The sequence below is a fragment of the Lissotriton helveticus genome, chromosome 5_1, assembly GCF_964261635.1.
Source record: "Lissotriton helveticus chromosome 5_1, aLisHel1.1, whole genome shotgun sequence".
In the NCBI taxonomy this organism is placed as follows: Eukaryota; Metazoa; Chordata; class Amphibia; order Caudata; family Salamandridae; genus Lissotriton; species Lissotriton helveticus.
The window spans coordinates 1,137,001,846-1,137,024,815 of record NC_136065.1 but is presented as its reverse complement, the minus strand read 5'-3'; the positions used below and the strand labels follow the sequence as shown (position 1 = coordinate 1,137,024,815).

General features: G+C 41.3%; 1 protein-coding gene across 2 annotated transcripts in view; it reads right to left on the bottom strand.

Moving 5' to 3' along the window:
* The window catches only part of RBM20 (RNA binding motif protein 20), a 504,792-nt gene extending 488,351 nt beyond the window's left edge, over positions 1-16,441 (bottom strand). The window contains exon 1 of one of the 2 annotated variants that reach the window (XM_078643764.1): positions 16,085-16,441. In XM_078643764.1, the coding sequence (XP_078499890.1) occupies positions 16,085-16,263 (179 nt within the window). In that variant the 5' untranslated portion in view covers positions 16,264-16,441. The remainder of the gene's footprint in view (positions 1-16,084) is intronic. The other variant, XM_078643763.1, reaches the window with a different exon arrangement.
* Positions 16,442-22,970: the final 6,529 nt, after the last annotated feature.

Genomic DNA, 22,970 nt, shown 5'->3' with positions numbered 1-22,970 from the left:
CAATCAGACATTTAATGCTGGGTGGGGTTTAATAGAAAAACGGTTTCATACAACACCAGTTCTGAGAAACCATTTCACATAAACTCTTTATTGAAAAATGCAGGAGGAATGGTATTTTCCATTTACAGGAACCAGTTTATTTGTGCAATGTCATTTTTTCAAAGTTTCCTGTTACATGTTTTATAAAGATGCAAATATTATTTATCTTAAAATATATTCTTTCTTGGTTTTTCTACAAGGATTGCACGGTTTTCCTTTCATCTCTGCACTTTCTTTGTCCTTCACTGGAGAGATTTCAATTTTCCAACAGTTCTTCCCAGGGCTAACCCCATGAACCTCTATCTGTTTCCAGGATTACAATTCTGTAATTACTTCATTCAATGTACACGTCATTCACAAAATCCAATTTACTATTTAAAGATATTAAGATTTTTTTCCAGCTTAAAAGATATATCATATAGCGGTAATTAGCGAGATTTTATGATCGTTCACCTAGATAAAATCTTGGAGCAAATGTTTCACATACTTCATAGCACTGAATAGCTACAAGTCCAACCAACGTTTTTACCAGATATAGTAGCTTGTTTTTATCCTGCACTTCATCCTGCACTACTGCCTTTTCTAAGTGTTTATTGTAAAAGACATTCTATTATATTCTAGCATCTGTATAGCATTTCCTCTCCCTGATAATAAAGCAAGTAGCTACTAAGACTGTTATAAATGGTTGGGAGAGTCAAACAGTGTAGCCTATGGGAAGAACGTAAGGTGTCATACGCAAGGTTCAGATGTGTGCTCCAAACATGTGGCAACAGGCAGGTAGCAGCTCCTAATGTGGAAAGGAAGACGAAAGACAGTATGAGGAATAGAATTGCTATTTTCATAGCAATATCAGTATATCTTGTTGAGACTGGCATATCACATTTTAAGGACCAGGTAGGTCTTTGTTGATTTTTATGAGCTACTATTACTCAGTTTGATGAGCAAACGTACTTCCTGGAATGGCTGGGAAACTGAACTTGCTATTAATTGGCACCATTCATAAACTTCTAGGATTTTTGTTTTTAAAAAGCTGAGCTTGTCTTGTGTTTTTGGTTTGTCCAGCTGAAAAGAGGCTTCTTGTGTTCTTCACACATATAACCTCAGTACATCAATATCTACTCCCTGGTGACCACTCTACACATGATTGTGGTCAGACAATCTGAAGGGGTTCTAGACCAAAATAGGTGAAAAGTTGGGTTTGTGGACAAGACACACACATTAGTATCATGTAATGTTCAAACATGTAAAAGTAGGAAATGCAACACTAAACAATATCTCAGTACTACACATTCTAAAAAAAAAGCATGGAAGGTGAGACATTTTTCATTGAAAATGATATCATTATTAACAGGCGAAGTGAGGAGGCTTTATCCATGATATGACTGCAGTGATAAAAAATCAAACAAGAAAGGAGGGAGACCCACGCTCCTGGTGGGACAGTAGACACTCCCCTTCATAAAGGAATTAGTCTCCACACACAGTCTCCCCATATTACCTCAGCATCTTACCTGCTAGGTACCCACCCTCTCCACTCAGGCTTCACAATAAGAGACAATCTCTTTCGTCTCCGAAGATAACAATAATATCTATTTAAGACATGTAGAAGCCTGTTGAAGCAGCTATGTACTGGAGCACTTTGATGTGGCTGAAAGTTGACACATCAGCTGTATCGAAAAATATGAATAAAAATATAATTTCTTGGGTAATATATTTGTAATACCTCTATTGCTTTAAATGTTTCAATGAGGGATCCATATTAATTTAGGCAGATGATTATTACTTAAGTAATGTATACATTGTACACAACAGTGAAAGGGAATTAAGAATCAATTCTGTTAATTGGTTAACAACTGGTAGAAAAAAAGATTCGAATGTCAATGTTTAAGGAACAACTTTCAACCACCGTAAGGTGCAATATTTGGTATGACCACTGGTGTGGCCCGGTTAATTGCAATATGTACCATAACTCTTGCTACTGCACATATCACAATTAGGAGTTTGGCGGCTAACACCACACTCCCGCAGTTTTCCCCTGATACATTTTGGCAGGTCAAATCTGCCAAAATGTATGGGTTGAAAAATGCCAGACAATTATCAAGCATTGAGCCCCACAATCTCCATGTTATTCCCCTTTTTGGAGATCATGCTTCTAATTGGTAGTTATTTATCGGACCCAGGAAACTCTGACCCAGCTAAGTCAGACTTTACCTGGTCTGATAATTATTGGCCAAAACACTGGGCCATTCATAATGACGGCTTCATTGTTTCAGCCAACAGCTGTAGCTCCCTTTTTTAAACGAATTTTACTTTCTCTGCAACTACCTTCAGGTTCTCACTCATTTATTGATTTTAATTTGCAACTGATCCCTTTAACCACCTGCTTAACTCAACATATTGACTATGGTATATACAAGGAATAGGAATTTTTTGAGTAGGGAATTTAATTGCTTTTGGAATTTTATGGGTAGTAATATGATTGAGGTACAACTGAAAGAACGTGCGGCTATCAAGAAAGGCTGGAAGAGAAAGAGTTTTAAAAAGTGTCATACAAAAGGATTTACTTGCAGTGTAAACCCTCATTCTAAATGGTATGCTCCCCTCTTATTAGTAATTGCTTTACTTGTTTTCTTAAGAGCATTGATATACATCATGTGTGTATAAATATTAACTATTGCTGAGTAGAGATTGATCTCAGAATATTTAGGACACAAAGCATCATTTGTTATCTGTAGCAACATTTTCAACGTTATTTTTAATATCTTAGACGAGATATTATGCTAAAAGGGGTGTATTTGAACTCATTGAGATTTCGGATCCATATATTTTTCTCCAATTATACTAACCATGGTGGTAAATAATAATAACAAAGACATTTGTAGAGCACAAAGCTACCTCGAGTGAGGTGTCCCGGCGCTAAAGCGGATTACAACAGAGCAGAGTCGGCGAAAGAGCTAGTCCCTGCGCCTGAACCGACAGGTCTTCAAGGTCTTTTTGAACTCCGGTTCAGAGTGTGTCGCACATAGTTGAAGAGGCAAGTCATTCCAGCATTTTGAGGTTCCCACCGCAAAGGTTCTGCCCCCCATCCTCGCTTTACTAAAGCGGAGGATGGCGAGGTAGCGTTTATTGTTGGACCTCAGCGGTCTACCATGCTGGTAAGGGCGAAGTCTCTTTCATCAGATAGTAAGGGCCTCTGCCCTGGTAAGCCCAGAAAGCGAACGTAAGGGTCCTGAATTCCACTCTCTTGGCCACTGGGAGCCAATGAAAACGTCTGAGGTGGGGGGAGATATGCTGGCAGAGGGGATTCTTACATACCAATCTAGCGGCCGCATTTTGCACTATCTGTAGCCTGCGGATCAAGACAGGCCAAGGTAGAGTCCATTGGCGTAGTCGAGATGCGAGATGACTTGCACATGCATTACAGTTTTACGGGATTGTTCTGGCAAGAAGTCGATGAATTTTCTAATCATTTTTCATCTTGCCAAAGCAGGCCGCAGATACGTGCTGGACATGGGCAGAAAGGGATAAGTCTTTATCCCATCTGATTCCAAGGTTCCTGACCGAGTCCTTAGGTACAGGAGCTGGGAACCTGACCTCTCTAGTTCCCTCAAATTTTTGATAACCAAAAATACAAGATTCAAAAGAGCTCAGAACATACCCATATATTAGATTGTCATAACTACTGTGGTACAGTTAGTAATTCTCAAAATCAAAATCATTGTCATTCATAATCAAAAAAAGATAAACTCCCCCAAAAAAATAATTTTTAGAGACTTCTGTTATGAAAAATTGTCTTCTTCTTTTATTTTATATTTGATAGATGCTGTTTCATTCGATTATTTAAAAACACAGTACAAAATCATGGCCATGGCGCGTTTCGTCTCCACGAGACTTCTTCAAGGCTTTTTGTGTTTTTATATGTTCTCTAATCGAATCCGAATTCAAATAGTTGCTAAGGTTAGGTCAGATTTTCTTAAATAAATCGTATTATCAAAAAGCTCCACTTTATTTTCTTCTGTTAGTCTGTAAATCGAAAGTGAATATCCTCCCAAGGGTTTATAATGTGCTGGACAGGACATTCGGTTCTGTATCCAAATTTGTCGAGATCACGGACAGTGCAATGAAGTGTTCATACTTTGATTGTTCACTCCCCTTTTACAAATGTAATTAAATAAAACAGATAACCACAGAAAATATATATGATTAACATAATGCTTCAATTTCAGCCAGAAGCCTCTTAACACTTTCACAACACTTGGCTGTTGCCTTTGCCTGCAATAGATCATCTGCAACATGTTTTGATCCAAATATATTTTCTATCGATCATCATTTCTCTTCTACTGTTTTAGGGTAGTATTTTCTCTTTTATTTTTCATAAAGAAACACATTTCCAATAATCACATTTATTTTGTGTATGTTGCATTCTACCAAATTATCCAAATTGTATCTTTTCAAAATATTGTCATGTCTTATCTGTTTTGGAGTGTACTGTTGAGTATATTGCATTAGATATTTATAATGACTCTACACAGTCAGTATATGTTCAGCTATTTGCCTCTATTGGCAATATTAAGGGATGGTTGCCTTTTGCTGACTTTTTAAGAGGTAGTGTGCATTTCATTTACTGCACATAAAGAGATATATAGCCAGAAATACATATTCTTATGCCTTATTTTGTGTTATTTTACTATTTTATTTTCTAGGGTGTGGTTCCGGATATCGAGTATGGAATATCATGCTACCTTAATATCATAGCCATAATATTGAGGACAGAAATATAGAAACATCATCAGTTAAGTATGTATAGATTCTCTATACTTCATGCCATGTATATGTACCCTGTAAACAATTATATATATATATTAGCACAGTGCCATCCACGCCGAGATAGAAAGGGGTAAAGTCTTTTGCCATTTCTACACCAAATAAGCGTGGGATTATATATATATTATATTCATTATAGTTTGGGAAACAGCTTTTGTCATTTTACAGCTCGGCATGGATGGCACTGTGATAATCCTACGCTTAAAGCCTTTACTGTAGAAATGGTAAAAGACTTTGCTCCTTTCTATCTGGGTGTGGATACACTGTGCAAATCCTATGCTTAAAAACTTTGACAAAAAGCAGACATTTGAGGTGAGCAAATTCAGAGTGACTGTACACATATATCTTCAAGGTATGTAGATGTGGAGTTAAGAATAGTAAATCTAAACCTCCTAGGGGCACTTATCTATAAATATTTTTGACATCGTTATTTTGGCTGCAATATTTAGATATTTTGTCCTACCATTTTCTTGCCACTACAACCAATATGTCTAAGATCACCAACTTGATCAAATGACAAAAAATATTAGATAAGAACTAAGATCATCTGGTTAGTTAGCTAGTGGCTTAACCACCGCTACACTGCTCTTGTAGAATACACTACAAACTATACACAGGGAGAAAATTAACAACATTATCAGGATAAAACACCATTGAGAAGTGACCTCTTAAATTTCAGCCATCCGTCTTTGATTTTGTCCCATACTGGATGGTGCTAAGCGTATATTGCTCTCTACATTACAATCATAATCCTGTTAATGAGAAATGTCCTCTCATGACCTGCACAGTTCTGTGTAAGACATGAAAAAACTGGGAAACGCTCACCCACTAAATTGTGGACACCTGAACCCTAATCATTTTCTCCACAATATTGTGTGCACAGGCAAAAAAGTGTCCGCGGAAAAGCAGTACTGTGTACTAATGAAAGTACTCACCCCGTCCTCGGATACCACCAATTGATTGTAAATATGTTCTACACTTTGGCAAGAGCACTTTTATTTTATAGATGGTTTTGAAGTACCACATAGATATCAACACTAACATTTAAAACACATACACTTTTAATTGGCTGCTATTTATGAACATGTTCCTCCTGCCAAATTCATAAATAGGTAGGAGGGGTTTAAAAAGTGCTTAATTAACACTGTCATCAACCTTGAGACTGATGTCTGGATCCCTTTAGTCTGAGAATGTGGCTAGCGCTGAGATGAGGTTACATGACTGAGAAATTTGGAACTTACGTTTACCATCATTTTGGCGACAACCAATCCTGCCGCCTGCTACTATAGTATTGAAATAAAAACATTTTTCCTTTTATTCTGGTTACACTCTCAGGGACTGATTCACACAATGTGGAAACCTGTGCCCACTGCTTTACAATCTCTCTTGGGTGCAGATTTTTTAATTTAAGGAATTTATAGAGGTGATCAAGAGTAAACCGCTATGCAAAATGATTTCCGCCTGCACAGTTTTACAAAGTGCACAACTGTGCGTCGTTAATATTTGTTGTGAATATTTGTGCACTAGCACTTTCATTTTTTTACACTGGGAAAATATTTTTCCAGTGGAGAAACCCACTCCCTACACCCCACAATCATTTTGCATGTGTTACCTTCCCATCCAGGAAATAAATGTATCCCAGCTCTCAACAGGAGTAAATCTATGAACTCTCCCAGTCTTGCGAATACTTACTGGGTGTTTTCAAACTCTTCAGACCACCGTTAAGCTAAAAGTACCTACTTGTCTCCCCGGGAGTAAGACTTGTCCATGTGCAATTGTACACCTTTGTGGGGTAATTTTGCACATAAAACCGAGTGCACTTGGATGGAACCTAACACACGCAAACGGCTTTGTGAACTGTGCCATAGGTAGACAACAGTGCAATTATGTACCAATAGCCAATGGCCTAAGAAAAAATGTAAAAAGTTGCTAAAAAACACACTAAATAGTATATGTAAGCCTTCTAAAAGACAAGCCACATGACACTGTCACACTTTGACGAATGAAATATTGTAAGTCTGGCAGAAAGAAATCTTTAGCAACCTAGATATCATTACAGATAAAATTACAATTGTACGCGCTAAGGAAAAGATTCTGATTAACATATCTTCTCAGACAAGCCTGCTTATTACTAGCACAAGTATCAAAAGAGCGTCCGTTTAAAAAAGTTATTTAAGTTTAAATATATTCATGACAAAACCTGCCCGTGTTTACTATACAGCTTTCCCTATAGAGGAAAAAAAGAATTAAAAAATATATTTCATTCTTGATTTAAAATATAAATATTTATGGGGTATGGTGATATTTACAGATGTGTACAACTAGTAGAGAAATCAGCCAGATCTTTATTTTTCTTGGTGGAGGCTTATTCCAATTCCCAAACACCAATTAAGATTCAAAGTACAATTTCAATATTGTGTTTAATACCGATAGTTAGCCAGTGTTGAAGCGCTTACCACAGCTCTGTAGACTAAAGAATTAACTGCAAAGATGTGTGGGTAACTACAAAGGAGCCCGTTAGAATCCCATGGTGTGACCTAGTTTTTTTATACTTCTGAGGTAAATAAGATAGTAACCATAACTTTGGGTGATAAAATCAGATTTAAGTACTTTCAAACTATTTATTTTGTAGAATGTGTTGTACAAGCATAGTTTTTTTGTGTTTTTTATTAACACGAGACCAAATAAACTGATTTGCACAAGGTCACACGAATTGGCCTCATTTTGAAAATCAGGTCTCAAAGTCATAGATCACTTTACAACACCATGAATAAAGAGCAACATTTTAGATTTAGGAGGAGCGGGTTGTCTGCAGGAACAGATGCGTCCATGTTTCTTCACATCCAGTACAAACAAAAATTATGTTCAAATGACTTCGGATGAGTTCACTCTCATCCGTTTTAGGTTTTCTGTCCAAACTTACTAAGCAGACCTCTGCAGTGAAATGACTTGTATTGCTGAGTGCTCTGAATTCAAAACAGAAATTGGGATAAAACGTTCACATTTGAGAAAAGAAAGAATCCTTCACCAGTCAAACAAACATGAGTGTCAGTTTACATCTGCAGGCTCAAATCCCCAACTCCTTTATATTTAATCTGGAACCATGAAAAAAACTCAATTTCAAATTACCCACAACCTGTTTTCATTTTCACATAACAGTACAGGATATGTCATGCAATGATTCTAACCAAAAATATAATTTTCCTAATTTTGGCAACACCGACAGAATTTGCAGAAAGCATTTTCCACTTTCTGGAAAGGAAGCTTTCAATTTCCCAGCCTACTAAGCGGCTTATCGATTAAGGAGTGTGACAAGTGTTCTTTAAAAAATTGCACTCGTTTTGTGGATATTTTATCCGCGATATCAGAAGTGCCTTCAAATCCCTCGACCACTCTGAGGTATGCGAATCTCAGAAACAAGAAAAGCCTTTTAACTTCGATGGTGCAACGATACCCATGACACATGTGAAAGCCAAGATGGCGTGCATTAATTTCCACACCCGCTCAATCACTGTCAGGTTAGTTTTCTTCACCTCTCAAGAGTTTTCATAGTATTTGCTTGAACACCACTGCTGCAGTCAGATAACTTGGAAAAGTATTTCAAACTGACTTGGCCTTCTAAACAACCAACCGATTCTGTTCATAGAAATATAAAATGTGACTGGCTAGGACAAGAACCACACATAATTCTAATAAATAACCAGGCTGAAACAGACAAGTTGAATGACTTCAGCAGCAGCGGCTTGGCAAATGTAAGTGCAACGCAACAAACATTTTGGACAATATTGATTCTTAATGACTTACTTTGACATTAATGTTGGAACACGAATTGTTGCATGGCCAATAAAAAAACACAACAAATACTTGGTACAAGTATACGGATTTCCATTATATCCAGTATATGCCTTCACTATTCTACTGCAACTGATGCAGTGAATTTAACATTGTATCTAACATTGTATACAGTACTTGAGCCAAGGACAGAGCTGCGTCAAAAAACTCTAAAGCAACACCTCCTCTGACTTAAAGGAAGCGCAAAAGACTCACTGCCAGGCAGTCACGAATTTTACTTGTGTCCTTTCTCACCTGTTGCTACCTTAACATTGTAGTCATTTCACTAAAATTATAGGGAAGCAGAAATTATAACACAGATAATTTTCAGGAAGTGACCTCAAACTCCTCCTTCACTTAAATTGCGAGCACTTGTTAAAAAACAATGGGGCATATTTACAAGATAAGGACGCAGAGCAGGATTGCAAGCCATCTTGTTGCACTGAGCTGCGTCATTAGGAAAATGCAGGGATGTGTCTTATTTACAACAATACAACAGATCCCCATGCTTTCCACTGCACTGGAGCACAATAGGATGCCTAGCTCAAAACCTGCACCCTTGCACCATGGTGCAAGCGTGTCTGCAATGCCAGGAAGATTGTTTTTGTGCCAGAAGGGACACCTTCTTGCACAAAAACAATAATCAATGCCGTTTTCCTCCTTCTATGTGTGTGGTAGAATGCAGCACATATAGAATGAAGAAAAACAAGGAGAAATAAAAGTATTTCTGCTTATCGCACCACTTGTACGCCTCCCTTGGGAGGTGTTACAATCTGACGCATTCCCAGGTTGAGGAAACCTTGTAAATCTGGAAATGCGTCAGAATCCATGGGTGTTGCGTGGGAACACCCACAGCAACACCCATGGAACGTCCCTTTCACGGAGAGTAATGCATGAAAGGGGGCCATATTTACAAGGTTATGAAAAGCGACGCAGAGTGGCTTTGAGTGGCCTTGTAAATATGGGCCAGCACAGTGCGCCACCATAGCATATAAAAAAGTGATACTCCGGTGGTGCAAGGGCTTGTAAATATGCCTCAGTGTTTATTGAAAACACCAGGCTGCAGTATGTTAATGATTAGCAAGTGACATCAAGTACAAACAAATCTTACAAAAAAAAATAAACGATAAATGCATATTTTTAAATCTCAGTAGCCTGATTGGCTACATGTCTGTAGTTGCAAAGCCGCTCATATGAGGTTCAATCAGCCACACAGGAGTAGAATGTGTGGGACCACTGTAATCTCCAACGTATGTCCCTAGGTGTTAATTCTGCTTTTACGAGCAAGTTTGTGAGTGTCCTAGGGTGAGTATATGGGTAAAACTTGGTGAACACCTGCAATGTAGCAGTTATTCAAATTTTTGCAGATAGTTTCCTACCTTAAGAACTGTTATCCTTTACAGGGTGAAAGTAAACACATTTGCAAGGTTTGGAAAGGGAACTCTCTCCAAAATTGAAAGGGGCATGGAGAAGAAGGTTCTTAACAAGGAAAAATATTGGCACCAAAAGAAACAAATAAAAGGTATAAAGTTTAAATTAAATTTAACATCACATTTTTGCATGTGGAAATATACAATCACAGTAAATGGATATGCAAGGGACAACTCGTGAATCTGTGACAGCTGAGCTTCCAAGGAATACTTCTGAATTTTTGGGGAAATTCCTAAAAAGTCAGAAACATACTGAAAACACTTAAATGGGTACATTTCGAATGCTCAAAGAAACTTTTGTAAATCTTATGCACAGTTTGTCTGTTATTTTTTCACAAGCTCGTTACAACGTTAGTGATCGAGTTGACATACACCTATCTACAAGAGTTTTGACAGAATCGTAAAGAATGATGTCTTATGAGGCGTAACATTTTTAATGAAAATGAGATATATGACTTCTTTAAGTTTGTCGTGCAACACTGTAAACTATGATTGGAGCTAACACACCTAAATCTGATCTGCTGGTTTGTCGGGTGCATCAATTATTCACTGGTTGTACCTCTGGCACTGCAGAAGGGATCTGGAGTAGATTAGACTTTACTATAGTACATATTTTACAATGTTGCATGTTTTATTACATTTTTGTGATACTTTATATGAAATGATGTACTTTGTGAGCGTGATGCAAGAGACAGTCTGGTATTTCTATGACGAGGAGGATGGAATGTAGACAGTGGGGGACACATTATATTATTAAAACATGTGATGTTTATTATGACTTACGGAAGAAGCAGATTGTTATTTCTGTTGAGTATTCTTAAAGATTGTAATTCATGTGCTAGAACTGCTAAAAAGACCCACTACTAGTGAGAAAAGATTTAGATAGATAGATGGATAGATAGATAGATAGATAGATAGATAGATAGATAGATAGATAGATAGATAGATAGATAATGTCTCTATATATATGTAAATGAAAACAACTATTAATAAGGTTACGATTCATAGGTAATTGTATAATTTGCACGCTGAAGAAAAGCAATGAGAATTAGTGTTGAGTAGTTAGCTATGTTCCCCTTTGAGATATATATATATATATATATATATATATATATATATATATATATATATATATATATATATATATATATATGTGCAACAATGTATCACAACTCCAGAGCAAAGGATACAAGCGAACTCCTCAGCAAATTGTTCAGCAAATTCTTTATTTAAAAGCGTAAAGAGTGACTGCCTACGTGTTTCAACTGCTCACAGCAGCCTTGATCACGACATATATATATATATAAATATATATATATAATATATATAACACCAATGAGCTGATTTCAGTTGTTAATTATGTTCCCCTTTGAGATATAAATAAATATATATATATATATATATATATATATATATATATATATATATATATATATATATATATATATATGATCTCAAATGGGAATATAATTAACGACTGAAATCAGCTCATTGTTTTTCCTCAGAATGTAAATGCTACAATTACCTATAAAATTGTCATCTCATTAATAGTTATTTTAATTTACATGACACATATATGTGTATGTGTGTGTGTGTGTATTTATACCTTTTTTCAAACTTGCAGCACATCGTGATGTACTAAATGTGGTATATGTATGTGTGTCACTAGAAAGAAACAAAAGATGCAAATGTTCCAGAAAAGATGAATGTGCACATCGATATGTTGAGTAGTTTTAAAATAATATGGTCAGAAGTCAGAACCGTAGAAGGTTATGTTGGACATTTAGCACTCGACGCCACGTCGCAATAATATTAGACGGCAGGGCTTAGGTGTCGCCATGAACTATAAATCAACTCAATGGGAGAGGCCTGGCTGCCTTCTGTCCGTATTTCCAATTCTCTGGAAATGAATGGTGCTACTAACCTGTCTCTCTGGGTGAAGTCCATTCTGGTTCTCGTTGTTAGAGTGTTGCCGTATGTTTACGTCTTACTGTCTACCCGTGGGTGTCTAGTTGTGTTGCATTAGGTATGATGTGTAGAAGACTGACTCCACAGGAGGCCTAGTCTGGGCTATATCGATCGAGCAGAAACATGAGTGCAACTCTATACGCTACTAGTAACAGGTGACCCATGTCTCAAGTGTATTACTAACACTAGGAATCACAAGAGAACCGAACACGGAAAGACCTGCCCTTATCCTTAATACATGATTGAAGAGGCCACAGGTTCCATACCTGTGGTGTTTGTGTCTAATGCAGAGACAGCAAACTGAATCAGCTTTAAGTTTGAGTCATGATTTTGAGTCACATTTTTTTTTAATCCATAGAATCAAAGTATGACATTCTTGAAGCTGGGTGCCATCTCTTGCATTAACAGGGCGCATTCTATCTCGTTTGGGTATGCCGTGTATGTTTATCGTGGTATTACATAAACATGTTGCACTTGTGCAAAGGCGTAGAGCAAAAACGAATCACTTAATCAACGTGCATCAATACAGACAGAAAAAATAAAATAGTCTGGGTGTGTTAATCTTTGGTCTAGCATTATTTCCCATCACTTTGGGTATCCTTTGAAAAATGTGTGTCACTTCACATTCTCTCTTAGATGAAACAGTGACCTTTAGCCATACGCCTGTCCCGTTTGCCCCTTCTAACTCTGTGATATCAGTTTTATTTCCCTACCTCGTTTACTGAGACGGGTACTATGGGGGTAAACTTCTTCCCAAGGCCTACACTCATCCCGCTGCACAGGCGGCGCAGCGCCTTCATTCTGGATCCTCAAAGGTGGGTTGAAAGGGTGGTAATGTCCGACTGCTGCAGCCGCAGCTCACACTGAGGAATGGCGAATAGTCAGTCAAACTCCAAAAATGTGAGCAATCGCACCCTTGGTGGAAAATTTTACTAAACCGGGGTGGACTTTTCACAGCCGAGCAGCTGACAGTTCATTAAACCGAGAGTCTGCGTCATTCAATTCGTTTTATTTTTTCCTTCTAAAATGCGAATTTAAACCAAGCGATACACATGTATTATGAAATGCACTTGTCAGCTTTTGTTGCTAAGGTTTACAGTTTTAATTTTGTATATTGCAATACTCAACAGGTGCAAGGAACACTGCGGGAGAGAGCTTAATAGAGAACCCCATCGGAAACACCGTGAAAAGTCACTTTTTTCGAGGCACTTTAGTACTGTACGGGGAGGAATTAGCATGAAAAGTTAGACTCGAGCTGCTTGGCCCTTCCATAATGGAAAAGCGCCCTCGTATTTCCTTATCTGCCTGTCTGTGGGAGCTTCACGGCGATAAAGCCGTGTTATGCATTTCAATAAAACCACCTTATAAAATCACCCCGGAAGGAGAGCGTTACTAAACAGAGGGTGTTCCTTCTTATTAAAGGCTCGTTTCAAAATGTAGTGTCCTAGCGCCGCACTGGTCATTATTGGACCATAAGAGGCACCACTGATGGCACTGAAAGGGGCATATTGCAACTTCAAATCTAAGCTCCCATTAAATGTTTTTTAAGATTGTGTTTATATAAAAATTGCATTCCTAATGAATGCAAAAATGTACAACTACAAAAAAAATGTAAACGCTTTTCTAAATACATTCATTCTTGTGTTTGAAGCAGTTTACCTGCTCTTTAATTTGGGCGTGAAGACTTTGAAAAGGCCATTAGATGACCTTAACATCTGTGAAGCCTGACAGCGACAGGTAACTGACCAATCACGAATCAGCTTACAACTCTAGGCCATCGCTAATTTTTCTTTAAATCTGGACCCGTTATTGTGGTCGGATTGTCCCGATGGGTTGTTTACCCTATAGCCAGAATGTCCCCGGTGCATTTTGTTTGAGGTTTCTCTACTCTGCAGGCCCCAAGCACAGACCCGGTCATAGATGTCACTTGTGACGAGCTGAGAACACTTTCTCCACACAGTTATCTTCCTTCCATCTTTGATTGTTGTTGCTCCCAATAAAAAGCACCTGCTTCAAGATGTCACTGTTGTCAGGGAGCAAATGCAAGGAAAGAAAGGCTGCATTCACTCACACCAGGGGGGCATGCCTCTTTGCGGGGCCCCGATAGGGAGAAAACATAGTCTAGTTTCATGGGAAGGGGGAAGATGGGTAATAAAATAACCACTTTGGAATTTGAGAAGTGGTCTAGTCGCTGATTTTAAAAAGAGTGTAACTCGAAGATCTGACGACTGACCATGCATTTTTCACATCACCAAACTGTGATCCTGGTCAAATCGCATTGAGTTTATGTGGTTACGTTCACGCTTCTCCACAAGTGGGATGGTCTCGGGAACCCAAACATTACATATGTTATAAAAAAAATAGTAAAAGAAAGTAATAGGCTGGGCTATGGAATGGTTACTGCATACTGCTGTCAGCAGCTCTATGCCCCTGAACTATTTGCCTGCTGGTGTGAGCCACTCTGCCATCTTGGCCTTTTGAAGTTGGTGGCTATGTGGAAACCCTCTCACCCCCCGTCCTCAAAAATAAGGCTAAATAAACATCCGTCACTATGGACGTGGGTTGGCACCCCGCAGATTGATCACGCCGCTGCCCGGCATCACTTTACATCACCAGCACATTGCTGACCTACACACACCTAACACGCACATGCACACCTTGATTTAAAGAAGGTACATGCACATTTGAATGTTGATCTATTTACCTATATATTACATTTGTATTGGCTGTTTTCTGAGGATATTTATTAAATTGCATTTTAAAATATGGAACCTCTAATTCAGGCCCTGGCTAGAGGGAATTATTTTTGGGGGGGGGGGGGGGGGCTATGAAAACCCTCACCAGTGGAGCATGCTCTGTTTCTGCTGACAGTTTTGGTGCTGTTTCTTTCTGTTTGCAACGGAGCGGGTCATGCTCCAAGTAGCAACACTGCCCCAAGAAGAGCATAACATTCTCTTTTTTCGCAGTGCTTGCTTCTCCTAGAAAGTGGTTGCACAGTTTACGTAGAAGTTAAAGAAGGTCCCGAAAGGAGAATGTTAAAATGTTTTCATTATAATATCTTATATTGTTTTACAGTATCTGGCAAACCAGTGTCTTTGGAGGGCTAATTTACAGCGAAACAACAAAATGACTTTCCTTCTTTCCAACACGATACCTCTCCTTGAAATGGAATTAATGTAATTCAGAATGTTTACATCTTGAAACACGTGGGCATGCACGCACATGTACGCATACATGCATACGCACAGGCACACACTTCATAAAGCCTGTCCTTGCTCGTATCAAGTACAATTCCCTGTACCCTTGACAGAAAGGCCTTTCATTTCCTTCTGTGTCATAACAAGGCCATCACCTCTACAGCGCACGTGTGGTGTCACCCGTCCCCCAACAGTGTCCACACTCCCACTAACAAAGTATTTAGCACTTGATCACAATTTACACAATGAATGTTTGATATGTGAAAGATGTGGGAGGGATGGCATGGTGGGAAGAAGGCAGAACTTTGTGAAGAAAAAGGAGTAACACTTTCGGAGGAAAAATATTTCGCGAATGACTGACGTATTGATGAGAAAGAGCAACGTTTAGGAAGATGGAATAGCAATTTAGAAAGATGGAACAAAAGTTTGAGGAGAAGGAATGTCATTATGGGCTCTTAAATAGGTGTTTTGTTGAGGAAGACGTATTTCGTTGCAGGGCATGACATTTCTAGGGAAACAGAAAACATTTTTCGAGGACTTTTGCATTCCGGGGCGAAAGAGTAACATGATGCTACGGAATAACATTTGGGAGACGACACATACGCGTCACACAAGCGCGGAGGTATTAAAAATATGGATGGAGAGAGTATTTATTTGGGCAGAAAGGATGCCATTCTTCGGGGGATATGTTTGGGAAGAATAAATAGCCCTTGACGCAGAAGGAGGCATTTTGCGATTAGAATTACATTGCTGGGTCCCCCCTCGCCTCGCACACGCACACTGTACACAGCCTCTTACTTGTGCAGGAGCTGGTGGTGAGGGGACATGGTGGGGGCCCCTCCTGCGGGCGCCGCCGGAGCGGCCAGGGTGCCGCTGGAGCTGGTGGTGAGCACGGCCCCAGGGTTCCTGGCCTCCCTCGCCGGCTGCTCGCTCTCGCTGGGGTCCCGGGCCGGCTTCATGGCAGCGGCCAGGACCATGGGCGCACGAGCCGGCAGCAGCGTCTCTCCCTTCCGCGCGCGCAGGTCTCAGCCGAGCAGCGAGGCACGGTCCTCTCAGCGCCGCTCCTCCCACTGTGTCCCGGGCCAGGCGGCTCTGCGTGTGCCGGGGAGGGGCCGTCGCTCACGCGCTCCCTCACTGGAGGGCCGCAGCTGCCCGCCACAGGCCTGCATCAAAGGGTTTATGGCCAAGGGTAGGAAGCAAGCGAGGGGGTGAAAGAGGGCTGTGCCTGTCATTAACAAGTGGGCTCTTCCTCCTCAACACACCTCCAAACTTTGCAAAGTGTTATAGCGGGTCTTTTAGTTAGCTCGAATTCCTTGGAAAACAACAAACATGCTTTGCCTGAAAACCAGAGCCCTGTCTCCTCATCCAGTTTGGAGTAATGGCGTTTTGACATTTCACTGTGCTAGTTCAAATTCAATGAACACAATCGATTTTTGACAGTTCATATCTCCCATATGATACAGATTGGGCAGAATGGTTTTTTTGGGGACACATTCTATCTCACCATTAATAAGTAAAGAAGAGCGCACGTTATCAACTGCGACTTTTATGGGGGATTTGTCGGTTCTTCCCGGAGAATGACCTAAAAACCTTGGTCCAATCGCTTGTTCTCTCTAGACTTGACTATTGTAATTCTCTTCTGACTGGCCTTCCCAAATCTCACCTTTTTCCCCTCAAATCCGTCCTCCATTCAGCAGCGCGCTTCATTTCAGGGTCCAAACGAAGTGACCACATCACTCCGATCCTGTCTTCTCTCCGATGGCTTCCCATTGAGGCTAGAGCTATCTACAAAACAGCGTGCATCACCCACAAAGCTTTGCACTCTTCCTCCCCTCGCTATCTGGCGAATAAACTCAAACTGTCTGGAGGCTCAAGACCTTCTCGGAATGCGGAAAAGTTCCTTCTTGAACCCCCCTCCTTCAAAAGAGAAAAACTGTTGGCACAATCGTTCTCAGGTAATGCGGTGAGAACCTGGAACTCGCTTCCTCCTTCGCTCCGTGCCATCACCTCCATCCAGATCTTCAAAGCGGACCTCAAATCTCTTTTATTCCAAAGACACTTTCAGAACTAATTCCCTCCTTCTCAGACCCTGCCAGGAAGTTCTTTAGTCATTGTAAATTTGTCACATATGTTTATATTTTTGCTTATACATCCTGTGCTTGCTGTGTTTGAAATTGTGCTTGTTTTGCCTGCGTTGTTTTGATTCTATGGCCTGCTATTGTTCGCCAGGAAGTTCTTTGGTCATTGTACAATTTGTCATATTTATTCTTACTTTTGCTTATACAGTCTGTTCATGCTATTTTTGTTTGCTCTATTCCTGCAACAGTTCTCTCATGTAACGTAACAGGTTCTATTGTACAGTGCTCTGACACCTTCGGGTAAAGTCCGCGCTTTATAAAAATGCATTAAATAAATAAATAAATAAATAAAAATAAACAATCAATCCCTAAAGACCCCCCTGTAAAAGGAGTAGGCCCAGTGTGGTACTCCCAAAAAGTTTAAATGGAGTTATGGAAACACACAGCTCATACTTTTAACTTTGGTCGTATCTGTACTCATTTAAGACAAAGGTATCATGTTTAGACCGTTTTAACCTGAAGGGATTGATTACTTGGTCATAGACAAATATCACTTCTTTGACACGTTGTTTTCTTCTCTCTTATATATATTTTTGGGAGTTGTTTTTCCGTTTAGTCTTGGAAGTGACAGTGAAGACAAAGCGAGCGGGTGAGTACATGCCAACTTCTCCCATGGTGTTGCTTAGGTGAGGCACTTTCTCGACCCACCTCACTTTTTTGTTCTATTTTGAACACCTTTTTGATTTGAACACTTGTCAAATATTATTTGTACACTGGCCTGCCTCCTTAAATGTTTTTATGTTTACAAAACAGACACAAATGGGGGAAATATGATTAAATATACATTTCTGTGTCGCAAAGATAAAGAAGTAACCTGACATTCCGCTAGAAGTTTTCACTCAGCTGTGTTTTTCATAACCAGGGTTTTGTTTTTTATTATTATATTGAGGGGAGGGCGCCCTGGCTTATTCTTCCCTCTTTTGCTCCCCTTTTTGTATATGTTAAAAATGCACACAAAATGCAGCAGATAGTAAAAAATATGACAGCAGTGGAGGTTTCTTCACTTGGGCGGGGGGGGGGGGAGGGGCATCGCCCCGTCGCCCGCTGTGAGCTGCACAGACAAAAAAATGGCAATAAAAAGATTTCATTGCCATTTTATTTTTTACTGTGGAGTATGCTGTAACAGAGCAGCCAACCTGCCCGAGCCCAGAGACATACGGGGCATGTCCTCTACTGTCGATTGGCAGCAGAGGACAGGAGCAGTGGCAGGCTGGATGCTCTAAAGTGCGCATGTCACTTTGGACGACTGTCTTGCCCCATACAAAGTGACATGTGCACTTTGAAGCTCTCCACCTAGCTGTCTTAGACAGCTGGTTGAGACCAAGCTGTCAAGTTTCCGATGTCATAAAGTTGCATCTCCTGTATAGGAGATATCTTCCTGTGCACTTCCTGAAACACTGATATCTGACCTGCGCCACAATGCAGGCAATGGCATTTGCATAAATGACATTATCTTCTTTTCCAGAAGAACAGCCGCCTGGCGTAAAACCTTGACACACCTCTTCAAATTTAGCTCTACTAGAAACATCCCTTACGGCACCAAACTCACAATTGCACCCTCCTCAACCCTACGAGCGGACCTCACCATAACTCTCTACAAAAATGGCATAATTCTGATCCAAGCCTCTACCAATAACCTTAATAAATTCGCAGACCTTTTCACCCTCCTCAGAAACCACGTGCACAACACAAACGGGGTGACTAACACCTGTACCAATAACCCTCTGTCCTGCCAGCCTATCGTGCCCGACCTCTCGCTCACCCCCCCAAGGGTTTCCACTGCAGCTCTTCCCATCCCCCCTAGCATGCCCACTGACCCCGACCTCAGACGATCTCCGGCACTCCGGACTATCGCCCTCCTGGGACCCATCTTTTACAGTGAGACTACTGCGCAGTCCAAACTACCCCCCTATGACTCACAACACTGATTTCCCCCACCGTTACAGCTCGCCCCCTGGCAACTCCAGCAGAGCCGCCAGTCCTCCAACTTCCTCATCACCTGCCATCCACCAAACTCGCGAGCTAGATACCCCAAAGACCCTGGAGTATATCCAAGCCAACCTATCTCCCCTTCCACCTTTACAAGCCGCCTTGATGACTCTTGATCCTGAACATTTGCCCCCTCACCCGTCAGCACCCCCAGATCTAATGGATCTCAAAACCCTACACTCCAGAGCGACTAAACTAACCCAGAGCATCCACAGCTCCATCCAGGACCTTATGAATGTCCTTCACCTGGCCGAGCTCTCCCTCGTTAACCTCAAATCACCCCCCACCCTCCCCCCACCGATTACCGAGCCTCCCAAGCACCCACACCTGCTACCTCTAAGACATCTTTGCCCGCCACCCTGCCACCTGTCAGAGGATCAATCCAGTACACCTCTACCTCCGCCACTTCTAACCCCCTTGACCTCAAGGAAAACAAAATCCTAGCCATTCTCAGAGACCACAACTCTGCCCAAGCCATCCCTTATCCGCATAACACGAGTCCGGCCCACCCCATCAGCACGGTCTCCATTAACCCTAACAGGCCACCTACCCTCCATAACAGAATTGTGATGAAAAGCAACCGTCCGTCCAGTCCCCGACCACCTCCACGCCAGACCCCCCTATCTGGTCTCTTAATTAATTGCCGATCAGCAGTCAAGCATGCTGCGGATATTGCTGACCTCATCCTAAACAAAAACTTAGACCTAGCTATACTAACAGTTACTTGGCTCAATAAATACTCCTCCCCTTGCCTGGACCTATTAGTCCCTCCAAACTATAATATTGCCAGACTGGACGGACACTCCTATAAGAAAGGAGGAGGTATCGCCTGCATCTATCGTTCTTCCCTCCTCGTCACTGAACTCTCGGCGGACACCTCAGACTCCTGCGAATACCTCGCACTCTCCATTCATAGCAGCTCACTACATCTCTGCAACTTAGACATCTTCTACCACCCTCCAGGCTCCAATGACTATTTCACCGATCAACCCTTGGAAATCATCCCAACTAAGATTTCCTCCAATGCCAAAGAGATTTTCCTGGGTGATTTTAACCTGCACTGGAATGACAGTAAAGATCCCCACCTCAACGCTATTAAAGACCTAGTAACTGACCAAGCTCTAACTCAAGCCTGCTCTCAGCCAACTCACTCGAAAGGGGCCATCCTTGACTGGATCATTTCTAAGGAATCCTCAGTCAAGCTCATCTCCATAGACCCGTGTGACTGGTCGGACCACCACTCATCTCCTTCATCTTACCCGGGACCCGCAAGACTAAGTCACCGCAACTGATGGGCCCCAAACGATGGACCAGAGACACTAAAAACCTTAACCTTATGGAAATGGAGGCTCGCTGCAAATCTGACCTTCCCCTCGCACATTACCTCAGCCTGCGACCTAAATGAGCATTACTCGTCAACTATATCGATCATTCTGGATGACCTTGCCCCTCAAAAGCTAAAAAGAACACAAGTCAAAGACAGGAACCCCTGGTTCACTGATTCCCTCAACAGGGAGAGGAGGTCCCTCCAACAATGTGAAACTGATGGGCCCCAAACGATGGACCAGAGACACTAAAAACCTTAACCTTATGGAAATGGAGGCTCGCTGCAAATCTGACCTTCCCCTCGCACATTACCTCAGCCTGCGACCTAAATGAGCATTACTCGTCAACTATATCGATCATTCTGGATGACCTTGCCCCTCAAAAGCTAAAAAGAACACAAGTCAAAGACAGGAACCCCTGGTTCACTGATTCCCTCAACAGGGAGAGGAGGTCCCTCCAACAATGTGAAAGAATATGGAGACAACACCCCTCGGAGACGCATCTTAAACTTCTCCGCCAGGCGAGAAACTCCTACAACAAGCACATCCTCAATTCCAAAAAAGAATACTTCAGATCTGAACTGAGCAACGCCAATAATAGACCCCGTAAACTCAATAAACTGGTCAAACATAAATCCAACAAACTAGCTAAAACACAGAAAGAATCCCCTATATCTCTAATATTGTCAGAGGAATTCTCCTCTTTCAAATCCACAGCTTTAGGGATTGAACTCAGTATCGCCTCCTACTCACATCCCCTTCCGGACCCGCACCTTTTCCCCGCTCTACCCCCTCTGGTCTCTCCTAAAAATCAAGCACGCTGGTCCAACTTAGAATATTATGACGAAGACTCCATCTCCAAAATCCTCTCCACCCTAAAACCTAACAATCACTTTAACGACCGCTTCCTTCCAAATGCCTCACTGCTGTCTCTCAATCCATTGTTTCTTGCTGGACTGCAATAATAAATGCCTCTCTACAACAGGGATCGATCCCGGACTCCTTGAAAGCTAGCTAAGTCCTCCCTATTCTAAAAAAACCATCCCTAGATCCATCCTCCCCATACAATTTCAGACCCATCTCCAATATCCCACTACTAGCCAAAGTACTTGAGAAATGTGTACAGCAACAACTAAGTCAGCACATCAATAACTTCCACCTACTTGATGACTGCCAATCTGGGTTCAGACCGGGGCACAGCACTGAAACCACTATGCTCCACATTGTGGATGATGCCCTTCAAGCTCTAGACCAAGGCAAGACCTGCCTCTTAATTATCTTAGATCTCTCCTCCGCATTCAACACGGTCAAACACGATAAACTTCTTGAACGCCTTAATCTCAGGATGGGTCTGGACGGTGCAGTCTTAGAATGGTTCAGGTCCTTCCTCCATAATCGTTCCCAGAGATTCCTCATCAACGGCTGTAGGAGAGTAGGGTCTGTTTCCTATGGTCACCCCCACTTTTTGCTGTGATTCTCTGGTTTTTCGACTTTAGTGTGGCTGTGGGCCTGCTAATCAGACCCACAGCCCAGCTGTTCTCTTTCTAAATTGATACCATGTACTTTAGGTACATACCAGATTGCGTATTGGGTCACCTTTGTGAGCCCCTGTATAGTGTACCATAGGTACCCAGGGCATAGGTGTATCCAAGGCGTACCAGGGGCTGCAGCATGTATTATGCCACCCCTGGCTGGCCATCTAAACTGACCCCACAGGCTGATCATTCAGCTTGGGTAAGGTGGTGTAATCACCCCTTACTTAGATATAGTATATCTATATCTACCATATATATAGACACATAGTAACCTATAAGTCACTCCTATGGCAGGCCTTAACAATCCTGGAGGCAGAGTGCTTGGTTTATGTGAGAGGGTGCCCTAGCATGAGCTGAGCCCCTCTGCAGCTTTCAGAACCATCTCCTTATAGCTGTTCTATGATTCTATGATATAGCCATACCATATACTCTTAAGTGCATTATAATCCTCGCGGTTAATGCTAAATTTCGTTTGGCTTTATCAAAACATGTCGTGTAAGGTGTCAAACACTTTGGAATACTACCCACTGCCAATACTGGCGGCGGGGGTAGCATTCCACCCTTCTAGAGGGAGAAGACATGTAGTTACTGCTTTACCCGGTTAAAGTTAAACAGAGCCTCAGCATCACAAAATGGATGCTGTTGCCACAGACACGAGTCTGACCTCCTGCTGCTGGACGAAACTCTAGCAAGGGAG